This window comes from Mus caroli, chromosome 4, assembly GCF_900094665.2.
Source record: "Mus caroli chromosome 4, CAROLI_EIJ_v1.1, whole genome shotgun sequence".
Taxonomy (NCBI): Eukaryota; Metazoa; Chordata; class Mammalia; order Rodentia; family Muridae; genus Mus; species Mus caroli.
In genome coordinates this window covers 121,421,052-121,439,234 of record NC_034573.1, presented here as the reverse complement: position 1 = coordinate 121,439,234, position 18,183 = coordinate 121,421,052, and the positions used below count along the sequence as shown (strand labels likewise).

Genomic DNA, 18,183 nt, shown 5'->3' with positions numbered 1-18,183 from the left:
GCATCACAGGTGGGTGTCACAGGTGGGCATTACAAGTGGGTGTCATAGGAGGGTGTCACAGGTGGGCATCACAGGTGGGTGTCACAGGTGGGCATTACAGGTGGGCGTCACAGGTGGGCGTCACAGGTAGGTGTCACAGAAGGATGTCACAGGTGAGCATCACAGACTGAGCTGTAAGGGAAATATTTAAACACACCAGACCCCACACAGTTCACTCTGGCCTAGTCCCACAGTGGACTGGAGGAGCCCACAGCGGAAGCCCACAGAACTGTGGTGGTCAAGAGTGGAGACATAAGTAGAGCATGAGGGCCCTATGGGACACAGTGGCTCCAGGTTGTAGACAGAGGGCTGGCTGCCTTAGGGTTTCCAGGGCTCTAGACAGCACCAGGATATGCTTGTTTGCTTAGTGATAGTCTCTTTCCTGCTGTGGATAGATGGTTCTAGGAGGCCAGGTTCCTCACCACAGCACAGGGCCTCTCACCTGAGCACCAGAAATGTGGCCTAGCCCTTGTCATCCTTTACCCAGGGAAGAGCCATTGTTTCCGTGTTCCAGGTTTTGTGTCGCACATTCGAGGGCTCATTGACGAGATTCAGTGCATAGGGTCGATTCTTACAGTGCAGGGCTACAGTTGGTGTTAGCAATAACAATGGCACTCGTTAGCTACGTGCCATTTCTGTCCACACCCTGGGTCACTCCCATCTTGCAGAGGAGGAAACTGAGGCCCCGGAGCATCTGTGGCTTGCTGGTCTAGAAAGAGGCAGAGTTAAAGCCCCTGACCTTTACCACCTGAAGGTTCTCTGTGGTCACCTGCAATCTCTCCTCCCTGTCCAGCGTCTACCAGGTGGTTGTGGAGGAAGAGCGGCCACGGCGCTTGCGGCGGGAGCCCGGAGCTCAGGACTGTTTCTCAGTACCTCTGACCTTTGAGACGGCCCTGGCTCGCGGCCTGGTGCACTACTTTGGGGCTGAACTGGCTGCCAGCAGCCTGCTTGAGGCCATGCCCTTCACCGTGGGTGACAACCAGACCTATCGTGGCTTCTGGAATCCACCGCTTGAGCCCAGAAAGGCCTATCTCATCTATTTCCAGGCAGCAAGTCATCTGAAAGGGGTGAGGGGCCGGCTGGGTCCTGGTGGTGTAGGCTGGCATAGTGGGTGGTAGGGTGGGGAGCCTTTGGGGAGACCTATCACTGAGGCCTGAAGCCTGATCCTAGACCTCTCTGTAGGCTAACCCCCTTCCATTGAGCCTTACCCCCTTGGTCCGAGACGTCTTCCCACAGACACCCCAACACTCCTGCTGTCCAGGCCCCCTTGCTTGCCTTCTTTCAGATGCTGAAGAAGCCCGCCTCCAGAGATCCAGGCCCCACCCCCACCCCAGGCCCCACCCCACCCGGGCCCCACCTCCAGAGGACCAGGCCCCACCTCCACCCCAGGCCCCACCTCCCGAAGTTCAGGCCCCACCTCCATTCCAGGTCACACCCCACCCCAGGCCCCACCCCACCCGGGCCCCACCTCCAGAGGACCAGGCCCCACCTCCACCCCAGGCCCCACCTCCCGAAGTTCAGGCCCCACCTCCATTCCAGGTCACACCCCACCCCAGGCCCCACCCTCACCCAGGCCTCACCTCCCGAGGTTCAGGTCCCACCTCCACCCCAGGCTCCACCTCCAGAGGTCCAGGCCCCACCTCCTCCCCAGGCCCCATCTCCACCCCCGACTCTCCCCTCCTCCCTGAGCTCTGCCCTCTTCTTTCGGCTTCTGGCTCTTCAGTGCCCCAGCCTTGGCTTTTCTCACTGTTCAGCAGAGCTCTGGATCTAGTTCCTGTCCTCGTGTCTGAGGCCCCACTCCACTTTTTGATGCTGTGTTTGTGTCCTCTGATCTCACTGGGCTTAAGGCACAGCTCTGTGGAGTGTCCTTAGTTAACACTTTGCAGCTGACACATGAGCCCTTACTAGCTCAGTCCAAGCGTTTCTGATCTGTGGCGTGTGCGTTTGGCTTTGTCTCTGAGCCCCTTTATCTGTACTTCCAGGAAACCCGACTGAACTGCATCCGAATTGCCAGGAAAGGTGAGTCTACTAGGTAGCTTCAGCCCTGCCCAGGCCCAGCCTCTCATTCTTGCAGTTCCCGGGGACCCAGTGCTAAGGGAGCAGATAGGACTACGGGAGCATAAAGCTGCGATTGACTGTGATCAGAAAGGGTTTCCCCTTCTGGCCGACTTCAACGGCTTCTTCTCGTAAGCGGGACATCAGGCCACCTCTTCCACCTTTTACACTTCCCATAGTGATGGAAGGGACTCTGACAGAGACAGGGACCAGTCTGTGGAGAGAAAGCCATTGAGCTTGTGTCTTGAGGGTGATGGTGACTGGTCCCTGGTTCTGGGGAGAGACTGATGGGGACAGACAGGGAGACTGTGATGTGAGTCCCTCTTCTTGACACGGGATGTGGTTGGTTACATCTTAGGATGTATCATCTGTGACATACTTTATCCATTCCATCACCTGGCAGGTGGGCAAGAGGGTAGTTCCGAAGGCCCAGGGTGCCCCCAGTTCTCGAGAGATCCTGGGGGAAGCCTTAAGAAGGCTGAGCTAGAATATGGAGGCGGGGCTATTGGCTGAGAGGAGGGGTTAGGAGACCGTTCCCTGGTTGAACAGTGGAGCAGTGCCTAGATGCAGAGCTGGGCCTCTGCGCAGGCGTGTTTATGCAACCTGTTTGGGGCCTCGGTACTCAAATCCCGGCCTGGGTGGCCTTTGCCCCTTTGCTTCTCTGTCCTCTTTGTTCTCCCCAGCTGCGTGCAAGGAGAGCAAGCGACCCCTCGAAGTGTCCCAGAGATCGGAGGAGATGGGGCTCATCCTGGGCATCTGTGCAGGTGGCCTTGCCGTCCTCATTCTCCTCCTGGGGGCCATCATTGTCATCATCCGCAAAGGGTGAGTGGGGCCAGTGCCCTGACCCACCGGGGGTCCTCTACTCCTGGAAAACCTGCTGGGTACAGAGGAGCTATGGCTGGGGTTGGTAGAGCAGCTCGTCTGGTGGCAAAGTATGTGGAGGGTTGCCAGCCTGGGCATTGGGCCTGTGGATTAACACACACTGAGCAGTGGGAGTAAGAGACTCAGCCATTGTCGTGGCTGGAGCACAGGTCTGGCTGGTGCCAGGTACCACTATCCAGGAATGAATATTCTGCTTGGTGCCAAGGAGCTGTGTTGGAAGCAGGCACTGCTGTCGCTTTGCCTACAGGGGCTGTTCCAATAGGAAGGGATGGAGACTTCCCTGACTATGACTTGGCCCTCTAGCCAGGGTATCTGCCCTGACTGATTGCAGGCCCAGATCTCCCTGAGTGAGAGAGCTGCCAGGGGGTTGAAGAACATCTGGTCTAGTGTTTAGAATGGTGTTAAAGCAACAGAGCATGGCAAAGCTGATAATCTCCCTCACTATATAGAGTGCTTCCCTAGCACGCATGAAGCCCCAGGTTCAGTCCCCGGCTTGGGATAAACCAGAAATGATGTCACACACATGACATTTCAGAGATGAATGGGAGAAGGATCAAAAAGTTCAAGGCTATCTTTGTCATCCCTGCTGTATACTGGGTTGCCTGGGCTACGAGAGATCTTGTTTCAAAACAAGACAAAATCTCAAAGAAACAAAACAAAAATTACCCCCTCCCCTGTATCACAGGAGCACAGGGCATTACGCAGAATTGGAGGCAGGGTTGGGAACCCCTGAGACCCCTCTGCCTGCAGCCATAGACTAACAACCTCATTCTCACCAGGCATGCCCAGACCATGGTGGCTCACGCACCTTAATTGAGCCCTAGAGGTGTCAGTGGCCCTGTCCAAGGTCACCCTAGGAGCCAGAGGCAGAGCCAACCTCCTCCTTCCCCATCTGGACTCTGGCTTCTGTAGCCCCTGCTGCTGCCAGGCTGGGCACACACAGGCCAGTTGGCAGAGGCTCATGGGGCTGCCAGGAGTAGATAAGTAGAATCTGAGGAGTGGGGACAAAAAGCTGGTGAGGGCCATCAACCATGGAGATAAGGTGTGCCTGTGGAATGGAGACTGTGTGTGGGGGATTGCCTATCCTGGGCCAGGGCTCAGATTTTTCTTTTTCATTTGAAGTCCCAGAAGAGTGTCTTGAGACACAGTATTTTTAATAATCACTTAATGAGGAATGACTGTGTGCCAGGAGCAATAGCTACTGAGTACCCAGAATGTGCCAGACGAGGTTCTGGCACTTGGGATCTATCCTAGAACATTTCCTTCTTGGATCCTGACAAACAGCGGGTCTGCCTCCCTTCTCACCGATGGAGAAGCTGTAATTAAAGCCAGTTGCCTGTGTCACTAAGGTAAAGTGGTAGGGCTTGCTCTGGACTCAGGCCTCACTACAAATGGGAAGGCCCCCGCTGGAGGCTCCCTGCCAATGGCAGATCTCTGCACTCGTGTCCAGCAGAGGCCCAAGAGGGCCCTCTAAGTAGGGTGCAGGTGTAGAAGGCTACAAGGGGGCTGCTGGAGTGTGTTTTAGTTCCTAGGGCTCTCCCCTGTGGGGAGAGAATGGGTTATACCGTATATCATCCTTTTTCCTTGCAAACAGAGCCTCTGGCCAGGACAGGGTGAGGTCACAGATGTAGTCAGGGTGTCGCTAGTCAGGGTGTCACTAGGAGACAGCTCCATTAGCCAGTCACTAACTCACATGTCAGCACTGTCCAGGCTGTCTCTGACACCCCTCAGACCCTTTTCTTCCTCAGTACTGTGCTTTGCTCTTTCCACTGTGTCCCGTCACTGTGTCCCCCGCTCCTGCCCTTGGGGAGCCAGCACACTCCTCAGGGCTCCCCCAGTTTGCATTTTGGGGTGGCTTGGAACAGAGCAGGATCTGAAGAGGTTCCAGAATAGCCTGTGTTGCAAATGTAATGGACAGAATAGGGGGGGCATGGTGGCAACCCCTGGGCTTGATGGAGCCTTGGGAGGGAGTTCCTGGGCCAGGGTCCTGAGATAAGTATTCTGAGACGGGGGACTCTGGCTTTTGCCATGACAACCTGTGACTTAGTGTTCTCATCTGTGAAATGGGATTTTTTTTCAGTGCTGGAGAGTAAGCTCTGAGCCTTGAGCACACTAGGCAAGTGTTTTACCAATCAACAACAGTCTTCCTTCAATGAGAAGCTTTTCATACATGCATTGGGTGGCCAGTGAGAGGGTGGCCTAGTTCCTTAATGAGCCCCATAGACAGGGTCCGTCAAGGTGGGAAGAGTGAGCCCTAGGCTTGCCTAGGTGTCCTGCTGGGGCCCTTCTATACCCTGCTGGGGCTTCTTTACCCTGCCTCTCATTGTCCTTAGCTAGGCTCCTTCCTAGACTGGGGTGTTTGCTTGGGGCTGACTGCTCAGGAATTGTGGAGGCTGCAGAGAAGAGTCTGAGGGTAGGGGCTGTTTGTGAAGCAGACATGGATGAGAGAAAGTACCTTTGAGGGTTTGAATATATGTGTGCTAGTGTGTTTCTGTATATGATTATATGTGAATCTCTCTTTGGAGTGTATCTGTTGATGTGAGTGTGCAATGTGTGTGCGCGCACATGTTTGTCTCTGCACATGCATTGCATGTATGCACAAAAGCATCCCTCAGACTCTTCGCCTACCTCTGCAGCACACTTAGGGAAGATTCTGGAAGATTCAGGCTTTTAGCCCAAGTATACAGTGACTACGTCTGGTCAGCCTTTAGATTGAGGATGGCCCCTTGACCGTGTGTGGTCCCTTCCTCCTGGGAGGGAAGCCTGGTAACACTGCTATTTCTCTTTGCACGCCACCAGGAGGGACCGCTACGCCTACTCTTATTACCCGTGAGTAGTTCTGACCACCTGGGCCTCTGGGGCCTGCCCTCCCCACCACCATCTCCTTCTCTGGCTTTGCCAATGTCCCTTTCCATGGCTCACTCTCCCTCCTGGCAGTGCTCCTCTGCCACAGCACTGCCTCTGGAGGGAGCTGGTGCTGCAATCCTCCCCAGCTACCCTGCAGCTTTCTGCACCTTCCTGGGTTTCCGTGACCCCTCTCCACCCCCAGCTTCCTGTACCTGTCCCCCACCCTGCTGGTTCCCAGCCCCAGCCCCCAGTTTTCCTCCCTTCACTCTGAGGAATTGCTGACACGGCTGCTTTCCCTCCTGTGATTTGGTGCAGATAATTTTTGAACCTAAATTCAGAACTTTCGAGTGTGTGCATTAAATTCCGTCTGCCTCCTCTCACACTGGGATCAGCCAGAGGCCAGTGGAGTCAGGTGTTCCCCCCCCCCCAGCCCCCGTGCTCTGTCTCCTGTGGACCTGATGGGTTTGATTTTGTAATTTTTCCAAGGAGGCTGACAGCCCCTGGCTTGGAATAGAGCCTTGCGGTGCACCACTGGAGACGGCCTTCTAGGCCAGTATCCGCTCACTGAAGGGTTCTCTTGGGTTTCACTGTTCAGCCAGCTTGGCAGGGTCTTCTCAGCCTCCACATGGGCCCTAGGTCATTTCCATGTGGGCTTCTTGCCTTTTCAGCCATCGAGAGGCACAGCTGTGCCCTCTGCCTCTTACCTTCCCCAAGTGCCTGGAGTCACAGCCTGAGGTTTCTACTTATGCAACGTCCCTAGCTCTCTCCTCCCCTCCTCTGCATTCATTTGCTGGCCAGGCAGGTGACAGGGTTTCACAACAGGTGTTCTCTGGGAGGCCCCTGTGCTTTTAGAGCAGACCCTGGCCTGCCCTCAGAAGGCCTGGTTCTCCTTTAGGATAGAGAGAGCTCCCAGGCAGGGATCTTGTGGGAGGTGTGTGTTTGGGGCTGTATGGGTTAATCTTCTGGTTTGTGTATGGTGGCTCTGCAGTGGCACCTAATTAGGCCAAGTGAATGACTGTCTCTGGAGACCTTGGAGACAGGAGGGATAGGGAACAAGGTCTCCACTCGTGGTGGCTATTGGCTGCCACGGGCTGGTAAGTGAAGAGTATAGGCTGTGGCCCTTCCACATCTAAAGAAGCATTTGCAATGCTGTAGACTTCCCGACTCCAAGGCTCCCAGAGCTGGGCCTTCCCTCCCACCGCTGGGTGCTGTGGGCCCTACCCCCCATTACAGTTGTCCCCTTCTGCAGGAAGCCAGTGAACATGACGAAAGCCACGGTCAACTACCGCCAGGAGAAGACTCACATGATGAGCGCCGTGGACCGCAGCTTCACAGATCAGAGTACTCTGCAGGAAGATGAGCGGCTGGGTCTGTCCTTTATGGATGCTCCTGGCTATAGTCCTCGTGGTAAGTACTGGCCCTCCCAACCCCCAGGCTCACAGGTCACAGGACAGAGTCCTGGCAAGGCCATCCTACCTCCTGCATATCAACATTGGCTCAGAAGTCCAGAGAATACACAGGATGTGTTGGCACTGTGCTTAGAGGGGCTGAGAGCCTCAGTGGAGGTGATGGGTACACTGTCACCTCTTATTGGGCACCTGCTGTTTGCCAGTTCAGGATCCAGTAGCTGGGGGCAAGGTGTGGAGACAACCAGCCTGGAGTCATGCAGACTCGACTGGCCTCTGGAATCTCTTCTTTATAAGTATGTTGTGCGACCTAGGGCAAGTTGCTTCATTAGGCTCTCTAGACATCTGTTTCTCCACAAAGAAGGTTAGCTCTGCTGGTCGGCCAGTTTCCCACAGGGCGGCTATGATGTCCAAATGAGCTATCATTTGTAAATCACTTGGTGCTGTGTGTCCCGATTGCCCGAGCAAAGCGAGTCAGCTGCTGACAGCCCTTAGCTGCTCTCATTTTTCATCTTTTTTTAAACTTTATTTAGTGTTGATTTACACAAAAGGAAATAGGGAATGCCACCGAAACCCTCTTTACGCCTGAAGTTGTAACTGTACGGAGTACCAGTGAACCACTGGCATTCAACCCAGCCCTGTAGCAGTGTGCTGCTTCCAGCTACCCCCTGCCACCCTCTCGTATAAAGACTCCCCTGAAATTTGTATTCGCAGTTATCTGGACTTTTTTTTTTCCTCAAAAGATTTATTTATTTTTATTTTATGTGTCTGTATGTGTGTATGTGCATCCTGTGATTGCAGTACCTAAGAAGGACAGTAGGGGGCGATGGAACCCTGGGAGTTGGTGTAGGTGCTGGGAGTGGAATCTGGGTCCTCTTCAAAAGCAGCCTGTTCTTGGACTGAGAGGTAGTCCAGTAGCAGAGTGCTTACCTAGCTCATAGGAGGCCCTGGGTTCAAACCTTAGCACCGCCCAAAAGAATACACCATCACCAAAGGAGCAGTGAACTCTTGACATCTGAGCCATCTCTCCAGTGTAGCTATCCTTCTATCTGGCCTTTCAAGGCCAGTTATACCACACATACATATTCCCTGAAGAGCACAGTGTATAATTTTACTCATTTTCTAGCTTTATAAGAGAATGCCATGTTCTCATATTGGCCCATGTAGATGTCTTTGACTTGCCCTGGTTCATTCACTGTTGTCTGATGTATAGTTTTCCACCGAGTGACTACGACACGATTGTGTTTTCGTGACATTCATTTGTTGGCCTTCTGATTCCCCTGTTTCCCGAGGCTGCTTCGAGCTCTGTTAGGCAGGTCTTCAGGCACTCCTGCATGTGGGAGGGTAGAAGCAGACTCACTGGATGATCAAGTGTGTGTTCCTTCAACCTCATCAGACGGGGCTAGGATGGTTCCCAAAGCAGGTGGCTTTGCCCCTTCTGGTGTGAAAGACTGTTGCTGTACATCAGGATTAAAATTCGCCAGCCTCCTTCCCGTTGTGGGGCTGGTTTGTATGGCAGGGTGATTTCCTATAGTTCCCAGTTGCACTTCTCCCCGTGCTAATGAGGCTGAGCTCATTTTCCAGCATGATTGGCATTCTGGCCTCTTCTTCCGTGAAATGCCTGTTCATCTTTCACCTCGTTTTCTGTTAGGTTTTTTTTTTTTTTCCTTTTTCTTTTTTTGGTTGCTTTCTTAGTGGTTTTTAGGAGTTCTTTATGTATTCAGGATAATAATCATTCGCCACATATGAATTGCAAATATCAGTTCCCAGTTTGTAGCCAGTCTTTCTGGGTTATTTATAGCATCTTTGGAGGAATAGGAAAGTCTCTATTTTAATGTTCTCACATTTGTCAGTCATTTCTTCTGTGACTTCTGCTGTCTGTGTCTCCTTAGAATCTTTCTCAGGGGCTGGGAAGATGACTCTGTCCGTAAAGTGCTTGGCCCACAAGCATGAGGACCCAAGTTCAAGCCCTAGAACCTACCTTTAAAAGGCCAGGAAAGGGTTGGAGAGATGGTTCAGCCATTAAAGGCCAGGTACTTGAGGGTCGTTGGTGCTCACTGGCTAGCTAGTGGAGCCTAAGTGGTGAGATCTAGGTCCAGAGAGAGACTTGTCTTGAAAAATAGGGTGGAAAGTGATAAATGAAGACATCCAATGTTGGCCTTTGTCTTCCATATGCATGTCCGTGAGAGCCTGCTCATACATGTGTACCTGCCACAGCCCTGCCCACAGCCCCGCCCACAGCTCTACCACAGCCCCACCCTCAGTTCTGCCCACAGCCCCGCCTACAGCCTTAGAATGTGGGTGCAGGAGCTGTGCAGGCATCCCTCCACACATACACAGAGGCATGCGCGCATCTTTAACCATTTTTTTAAAAACACTTTGTTCCCTCAAACTTCATATCTTCCAATTCATATTTAAATGTTTCTCTGGAATCTATTTTTATGTGTGGTGTGAATTAAGGGTTTTCTTCTATCCACAGGGATAATGAGCAGCTTCCGTATCATTTTCTTTCGTAAAAATTTTGTTTTGATTTCTTTTCTGTGTATATACTGTGGGGTGGGGGAGGGGGCCGGGGAGCTCGAGCCACGGCATTTAGGTGGGTTTGAGGGATCAAAGGCAGAAACATGTGTACATAAAATGTGATATAGTTACAGCTTCTCAAAACTCTCGATAGCGCTGACGGTCTCCAGTGCCCACATGGTAGCTGCCCTGACCCCTATTTCCCAGGGTCACTCTGGACTCCTCAATTAGTTTTTAGGTTCCCTGGGAGAGGAGGAGGTCCATATCACCTACCCCTCCCCCTCCCCCCACCCCTCCCCCTTCCCAACGACACGCAGCGGCAGCAAGGCCGGGGCATATGCCTGTGGGTCCACGAGTGCCGCTGTGGGGTCAGCAGACAACTCACAAGGTGTTTCTCTCCTTTTATTTTGTGGGTCTTGAGGACTGAACTCAGGTCGGCAGACCTGGTGATGGCACCTTGACCCACAGAGCCATCTCCCCAGCTCAAGATGTAAAATCCATGGACATCTTCTTTAAAGGAGCCAGGTCTTCAGACTTGCTGCTTGAGTCACTTTTGATTTTTCAATATATCTGTAAAAATATCGCACATACTTGTGACAGCGACACACTTGGCATTCCATTATAGGGGACTTTGTCTATTTCATGTGCGCTTTCAAGTAGGATGTACACCCATTTTCTGTTTCTTTTGCCTCTGTGAACTCTCACCATTTTACATTGCTTAGTGGTGATTATTAGCCTTCATGTTATTAAAAAAATAGGAAAAAGGAGGGCTGTGGATGTGGCCCCAGGGGTGAAGGGCCCCTGGGATGTGAAGGAAGCTCTTCTTGGTAGAGCATTTCATACACAGGGCAGATGACTCCTCCTGTAGCCCTGGGGAAGGGAAGAGTCACCTTGATTATACAAGGAATTTGAGGCTAGACATACCCAGCTCCATGTAACACACACAAATGCTGGCCCTTCAGAAAGACGAGTGCCAAATCGTGGCTCTGCTACCTCTGACTATGTGACCCCGGCAAGTGATTTCCCCTCTCTTAGCCTCCCTTTCTTCATTTTTTGCTTGTTTGTTTGCTTGTTTATTCATCCGTGAGATAGGTTTCAGGCAGCCCAGGCTGGCCTCAAAGTCCTTGTATAATCCAGGGTGGCTCTTCTCTTCCCATGACTCCAGGTTACAACATCTGGAAAACCTCCAAGGCTGGAGCTGAGGCTTAGAACCCTCGAGCTTCGTCTACTCGCTGTCTGTTGGATAGCCTCCCCTTTCTTGTCTTTTCCAGACATTAGAGACCCAGTTTTGGTTTAAAACAGAAAACCACAGTTATTTATTAGATCTTCTCAGGGCCCGTATAGAAGTAGCTTCAGGAGGAATGGTTTACTTTGGCCATTTCACTGGTTTTAGTCCCTCCGTGTGCAGTGGAGAAGAACCTTGCACACCAGACCACTGGGAGCAGAGGTGTTGCCTGCCCATGCTGGCTTGCTCCCTCTTTCTCCTCGCCAGGACCCCGGCCCGTCTCCACCCGGTCCTCCTCCCAGCACCGGGTTTTTTAGGCATACGCTTCTGTGCCTGGCTTTTTATGTGGAGATCAAGCCTCCAAGGCAGGCACTTTACACTTGGAGCCCTCCCCTCAATCCCTGGGTAACAACAACCAACCTGCTGGTGGGTGAGCATGTTGGTCCTTGGGGCATAGCTTGGAATGGGGTGGGAAGTGATTCTCTAATCCCACAGCAAAGAGAATGGGGACTTGGCTTCTCCAAGCCCAGGAAACCAGGTCATGGCATGGGACCCCATCCTTCCTGGTGGTCCTATTTGTAGAATATCTCGCGTTGTTCTAGGACTCAGCTGTAAGGTGCCTGGATTTGGCTTTGACTTCATATCAGGGTTTCAGCCTGGCCCTTGGTCATCAGAAATAGACTACACCTATGTGCCTACTGATCATGTGGGCTGATTGGGCTCTGTAGATGAGCTGTCAATCTCCTGTCACTCTTGTTTGGGTCTCTTCCTACCTGGTGATCACTTAGTGAGCCATTGGCTCTGTGTCCACCACAACCCTCTGAGCTTCCAGACTCCTTGGTGGTCTGAGTTCTTTGAATTAGCAGAAATCTTTTGTGTATGCCCATGTGTGTACACATACATACGTATGTATGTATGTATGTATGTATGTATCTCTGTGTATACATGTGCATGTGTATCTGTGTGCATGTGTATATTTGCTTGTGTATATGTGTACGTTATATTTGTGTATATGCATGTATGTGTATTTATGTGTGTGATGTGTGTATATTTGCATTTGGAAGCAAGACATGCTGGAATCCCTGAGAGATCTTACAGGGAAGACACCTACTTATTTTTGTTTACATCAGAATTGGACAGAATTGGCGTCTGCCTTTAAATACAGATCTCCTCCTCTCTTTATCTAGCTAGTGTGTGTTTGTGTGTATATAAGTGTTCATATGTGCCGTTCTATGTTCATGTAAGCCTGAAAATGTATATGTATGGATAAATGTTCACATGTGCCTGTACACATATATGTAAGCACTCACATGTGTGGAAATGTCCATGTGTACATGTATGTGTGTAAATGTTCATGTGTGCATGCACGTGTGTGTGTGTGTGTGTTTGTGTGTGCACACACATCTTGCATATTTACTATACTTACCACTATGACATGAATCCTGTCTTCTCTCTTTGGATCTCAGCTTCCCCGTCTGTAAGATTAAAGGTGTAGAGCGTCTGTCTACATGATGAACTGGTAACTCATTAGTTCTTGGGCTAGCCAGCAGAGCTCAGGATCAAACACAGGAGACAGTTGTTCTGTGTTAAATTGGATACTCTTTAGGACAAAGGCTGCTGAGAGGAGTATGGCAAAGTAAGGAAGACCCTGCCATGGCCTTGAGGTCCTGCCTGGAAGCAGTTTGCAAACGTTGGCATAAGATGCTGAGAGGTGGCCTCCCTGATCTGGCTGGGTTCTGGGGAGTGGCCTGGACACCTTGTTATTATTTTCTCTGTGAGTCCCTGAGGAGGAGCATAGGTCCACACTGGAGACGGCCTCCAGGGGGTCATTTTGGCTGAGATGTGGAGGCTATGTATGAGTTCTTGGGGCATAAAGGCGAGGAGAGGAAGGGAATTGAGGGATCCGCACATGGGAGGCCCAGGGAGGGAAGAACAGACACCTGCTAGAGATTCCCACATGATCCCCGCCAGGCCAGACCAGTGAGAGATGTGAAGGACAGGTCTCCAGTCAGCCATGTGGCCTTTGCTGAGAGGAGGCAGGTGACACACAGCGAGGGAAGCTCCTGGTAGGAGAAACAATGGCTGCTTTCCTCAGTCTTAGGCCTGAGCTCCCGAACCAGGGTGGGGTGTTCTTGGGGATGCAGATTCTAAGTGCTAGGGAGGGAGTGTGTCTGCCTGGCAGGGTCTGGGGATCGTGGAGGCCCCTTGTCTGGGCCACTGCCTTGGCTGACAATAGAAATGTTGGCTCAGGAGAAACCGTCTATTCAGGTGCCTGGCGTTGCTGGTAGAGGGGTGGCTGTGCAAGCTAATTTTGCATTGCTCATCTTTGGGGGTAAATTGCTGAGAGTTGCCAATGTTCCAGATTGTTCCTTGGAGGCGGGGGTAGCATGTCCAGGGCTCTGTGAATGCTGCCTGTGCAGGTTGAACAGTGAAACCTGGCAGGGTGGTGTGACGTTGTCATGGGATCACAGGGTGATGGAGCCACGAGGACCCTATGGGTCACCTCAGTTGACCTGCTTATCTTGGAGATGAGAAACCTAAGATACAGAAAGGGATACTTGTAGGTGCTCATGCAGGGTGGTCTTGCTAAGCTTGACTCTAAGGAATGACCCAGCCAACCCTCCATGTTGGCTGTGCTCCCTGGCTCTAGGGGCCTCTAGCCTGAGTAGGCATCTGTGTGAGAGCCCCTTTCCCTTCTTGCAGGAGACCAGCGAAGTGGTGGTGTCACTGAGGCCAGCAGCCTCCTGGGGGGTTCTCCAAGGCGCCCATGCGGCCGGAAGGGTTCTCCGTATCACACTGGGCAGCTCCACCCTGCAGTCCGCGTGGCTGACCTTCTACAGCACATCAACCAGATGAAGACAGCCGAGGGCTACGGCTTCAAGCAGGAATACGAGGTGGGCCTGGCCCACTCTCTTCACTGTGGAAGAAACTCTCAGGCCCACCCTGGCTACATCCGTACCCCGACAGTCCCCAAGGCAACCTAACACTTTGACCTTGACTCTGACCTCTACTTCAAGCTCAGACTGTCTGGCTGTTCACTTTTCTGTCTCATCTCCACCCCGATCACGAGTCTTATCCTGTCTCTGGTTGGAGCCACATCAATGCTGACCTTGACCTGACCCCCTGACATTAACTCCTGACCTTCATCTGATCGGATTCCAGCCACCCTCTTCTGGACACAGACAGCACTACCTCCACTTAAACTTAATCTCAGCCTTAATCTTGATCGTTTAATCTTTCCTCTCTTCCCAGTTCAAACTCAGGGTTCTGTATCCTAACCTGTGAACTCTGATCTCCCTTTGGCTCATCTTTCCCTTCGCTCCACACACACCTGGCCCTTATGGTCATTCTTCTTATGGGGAGGGGTCCCGAGAGTCTTGGGGGTCTCTCTCTCCCACTGACTACCACTTTCCGTTTGGCAGAGTTTCTTTGAGGGCTGGGACGCCACCAAGAAGAAAGACAAGCTCAAGGGCGGCCGACAGGAGCCAGTGTCTGCCTGTGAGTTCCGGGAAAGGGGCCGTGTGGAAGGGGGAGCATGGCCAGCACATGCTTGTTTGTAGTCTTGTCCTCAGAGACATGGCGCCCTGGCCGTTGTGATGATGGTACCGTACATGGCAGTATAGTGTCTTAGAAGTGAGGGAACAAGTTTGGGGGGTTGAGACCTCAGCTAAAGGTCATACGGTAAATTGCTGCTTCTTTTCCTAAACTCCATACTCAGATTCTAACCCTTGGCCCATCCTCACGCTGCTCAGAGTTCATTGGTGAGCTCTGAGCCCTTATAAAGGTCACCTGGTCATTCCTACTTGACACTTGCCCTAGTCTCCAGGAGATCTCCTCCAGGCTGTGTGGCACAGCGTGCCCTGCTGCTCTGTTCACAGATGATCGACACCATGTGAAACTACACCCGATGCTGGCAGACCCTGATGCTGACTACATCTCTGCCAACTACATAGACGTGAGTGCCTGGACCCCTGCTCCTTCTGCTTATCTGTCCCTGTCCCCACCAGGCTAGGCAGGGCAGAGATACCAGAGAATAAATGAGGATCCGAATGGCTGAGTTGCGTTTGGTACCAGGGAACTCAGAGGTGGGGAGCCGAGGATGGGTGCTGGCCTTCAGGAAAGCATCCTGAGTGTTGCGCTTGCCAGAGGTAGAACAAGGTCTGGGGGCAGACAGGGAGGCTGAGGGATGGGAGGAGCTGCCTCCACAAGGGGCCGAGAGATTGGAGGAGGGATTCTTCTGGTTTCCATAGTGAAGCTGAAGAGGTTATGCAGGGCTAGCCGTAAAGGCCTTGGGTGTCAGGCTAAGGACTTGGGCCAGCTCCCAGGGCCATCGGGAAATTGTTTGAGTGTTTGACTTTGATTGCAGTGGTCCTTCACATCTAGCAAGGTGCGTTTACTGAGCACATACTGTGTGCCAGGCACAGCGATTAAACACTTTACATGCAATCTTACATTTCATATAACCTTATCACCCTCAGGAGAGGAAGCTGGGGCTCAGAGAGGTGAAGCTATCAGTTCTTGGTCACACAGTTAGAGTGGTAGAGAAAAGACTCAAAGCCCCAGCTTGGCTGTCCCCACAGTCTCCGCTGCTGGCTGTCCCAACATTGGATCTGGTTGGCCTGAGGGGGAGGGACTAAGAGAAGGCAGGTTTCCCAGGGGAGCATGGAGGGTGTTGATGGGAACTGGGGGCAAGGCCTAGGGCCTTGACTGCATTCTGGGCAGCAAGCGGAAATTGGGAGAGCATCCTTTAATTGTGCAGGAAATGCATTCTGCTGAGCACCTGGGCACCAGGGCTAGAAACGAGAACACGTGACCATTATTATTATTATTATTATTTAAATGATACATAGATTCTACTAGGGGAGACAGATTAACACTGAAAGAAACATGCAAGGAAATTCATTTCAGATTAGCTGGGAGCACATAGGCAAGAAGAAAGGTGTCACATAGCCAGATAGTGGCAAAGCCAGGGCTGGCTTGGGAGTCTGTGTGGAGGAAGCAGTGTGGTTGCAGAGGAAGGGGAAGGATACTCAGGTATGAACAGGGAAGTCAAAGGTCAGGGAGGCAGCCACAGTTTCCCAGGGCTGAGGTCATCAGGATCTCTGGAGATGTCTCTTTTCTCCCTCTTCTCCCTCCTCAATCTTCCTCCTGGAGTTGCACACGCCACCTGTGTTTCCCAGAACCCTTTGCCTTCTCCCTGCCTCCATCCTGCTCCTTGCCTGGGGTAAAAGCCAAGCCTGGCCTCACAGGCTTGGGTGGCATAGGGGACAGTGGACCTTTCTCATAGTGGTTCCACCTGGTTGGTTTCTCTCGGGGCCCTGGCAGGGACATGCCCATCCCTCCCTCTCTCTGGCCACCTGTCTCTGTTCGCCTGCCAGCTCACTCACCCTTTCTGGCCTCTCCTGTGCCCGCCCACCTCCACTCACCTCTGGCCTAACATCTGTCTCTTTTGCTTTGTTCTGTTTCCCTCACTGGAATCATTAAGATTCGGATAAACCGACAAGTAAGTATGTCTCCCTCCTCCACCACCTCCTCCTTGTCCTCCTCCCCTGCTCCTCCTCTTCTTCCTCCTCTTCCTCCTCCTCCTGTCTGGTGAACTGGCTGTGTCCTGGGCTCTCTCACAGGCTACGGCTGGCTGTCTCTCTCTTTCTCTCTCTCCCTCCTTCCCTTCTCCTGGCACCAAACACGAACCACTCATTCCAGCAGCCTGCCAGGGGCTCCCACGGCTGAAGACTTTGTCTCCCCACTGGGACGTATTCCTTTACACCTTCAGCTCTCTCCACAAAAGTAGCTATGTTGGGGTGCTGGTCACTGCTGTCACCTTTGTCACCCTATTTAGCCACTTTCTGTGAGTTTCACTACCTCTGCCTTTCTGCAGAGCCCTTGGTATGTGTAGTGGGGAGGCTGCCCTCTGTAGCCTCATCTCCATTGCTGAGAGGCTGAGGCCTGGGTCAGTCTTCTTTAAGCTCAGCTCCCTAGTGTTCAAATCCCTTCGTGGTCAGTTTGCTTAAAACTTAACCCCAATCATTTTGCCCTCCACTTAGCCCTGATTTGAATGTACTCCCCCCCCAAACAAAACAAAACACATTTGTTTGAATATCAGTTTAAAAGTTGTAATATCTCCTGCTCTTTTTGGGAATCAAAAAGGACTGAGGACAACTCAGTTAGTGGAGTGCTGGCCAAGTGTGAATGAAGGCCTGGGTTTGAGACCCAGCATCATGTAAAAACTGGGTGTGATGGTGCAGCCCTTTAATCCCAGCACTGGGAGGCAGAGGCAGGTGGATCTCTGCATAGGAGGTCAGCCTGGTCTACAGATCAAGTTCCAAGGGCTATGTAGAGAGATTTGTCTCAAAAAATAAACAAACAAAACAAAATATAAAAAAGAAAGGAAGGAAGGAAGAAAGGAAGGAAGGAAGGAAGGAAGGAAGAAAGAAAGAAAGAGAGAAAGAAAGAAAGAAAGAAAGAAAGAAAGAAATTCAAGGTCATCCTCAGCTATGTAATAACTTGTCTTAAAATAAATTAAAAAGAGAAAGAAAGATATAAAGAAAGGAAAAACCCTAATTAATTTAGCCATCTTATTTATAGTCATCATCATTAATTTTGCTTTTTTGAGATGGAGTCTCACTTTGTAGCTAGGCTGGCTTGGAACTTACTATGTTGCTGAGACTAGACTCGAACTCACAGCCATCTTTTGCCTCAGCCCCCCGAGGGCTAGGATTATATTTCAAACTATTTAATGACTGGCTGGTATTCTTTGCTGTTTTGTGGGTACATTTTCCATTCTGTCTCCTTTTAAAAAGATATTTCTCTCTTTTTTCTTTTTCTTTTAATCATTGCTAGAATTCTGCTCATTATCAGACTTCCAGACAACATGGAGAGACTAACACAAGAAGTGACGGTTCCCCCCAGTCACATTTGGCAGGGACAGCCAATTATCCCAGATGTGCCCCTTATTCTGAGTACAGCCACACAGCTGGTTTGTAAAATTCTCACATGTAAAAGGCCTATTAGGTTCGCAAAAGACAGCGGATGTGCTGAGTCCTAGCTCCCCCTGTGGGTGGTGGTGAATAGGGGCCCTTATTGGCTTTAGAATTTCTGGTTCCTGTGGTGACCCACTTACTTGCCTTCGACTCTCACCCATTTGGTTCCCTCTGTCAGACCTGTAAGAAACACCTGTAAGGTCTCACTGGGCTTAACGCTGACTCAAAT

At 51.6% G+C, this 18,183-nt stretch overlaps 1 protein-coding gene across 8 annotated transcripts in view; it reads left to right on the top strand.

The window, feature by feature from the left end:
- The window catches only part of Ptpru (protein tyrosine phosphatase receptor type U), a 71,222-nt gene that overhangs the window by 37,434 nt on the left and 15,605 nt on the right, over nucleotides 1-18,183 (top strand). For 4 of the 8 annotated variants that reach the window (XM_029476578.1, XM_029476575.1, XM_029476579.1 and 1 more), the window contains exons 12-20: nucleotides 833-1,106; nucleotides 2,022-2,058; nucleotides 2,778-2,916; nucleotides 5,776-5,805; nucleotides 7,073-7,230; nucleotides 13,678-13,868; nucleotides 14,397-14,472; nucleotides 14,853-14,929; nucleotides 16,460-16,477. In XM_029476578.1, the coding sequence (XP_029332438.1) occupies nucleotides 833-1,106; nucleotides 2,022-2,058; nucleotides 2,778-2,916; nucleotides 5,776-5,805; nucleotides 7,073-7,230; nucleotides 13,678-13,868; nucleotides 14,397-14,472; nucleotides 14,853-14,929; nucleotides 16,460-16,477 (1,000 nt within the window). The remainder of the gene's footprint in view (nucleotides 1-832; nucleotides 1,107-2,021; nucleotides 2,059-2,777; nucleotides 2,917-5,775; nucleotides 5,806-7,072; nucleotides 7,231-13,677; nucleotides 13,869-14,396; nucleotides 14,473-14,852; nucleotides 14,930-16,459; nucleotides 16,478-18,183) is intronic. The other 4 variants (XM_021161598.1, XM_029476577.1, XM_021161600.1 and 1 more) reach the window with 2 other exon arrangements.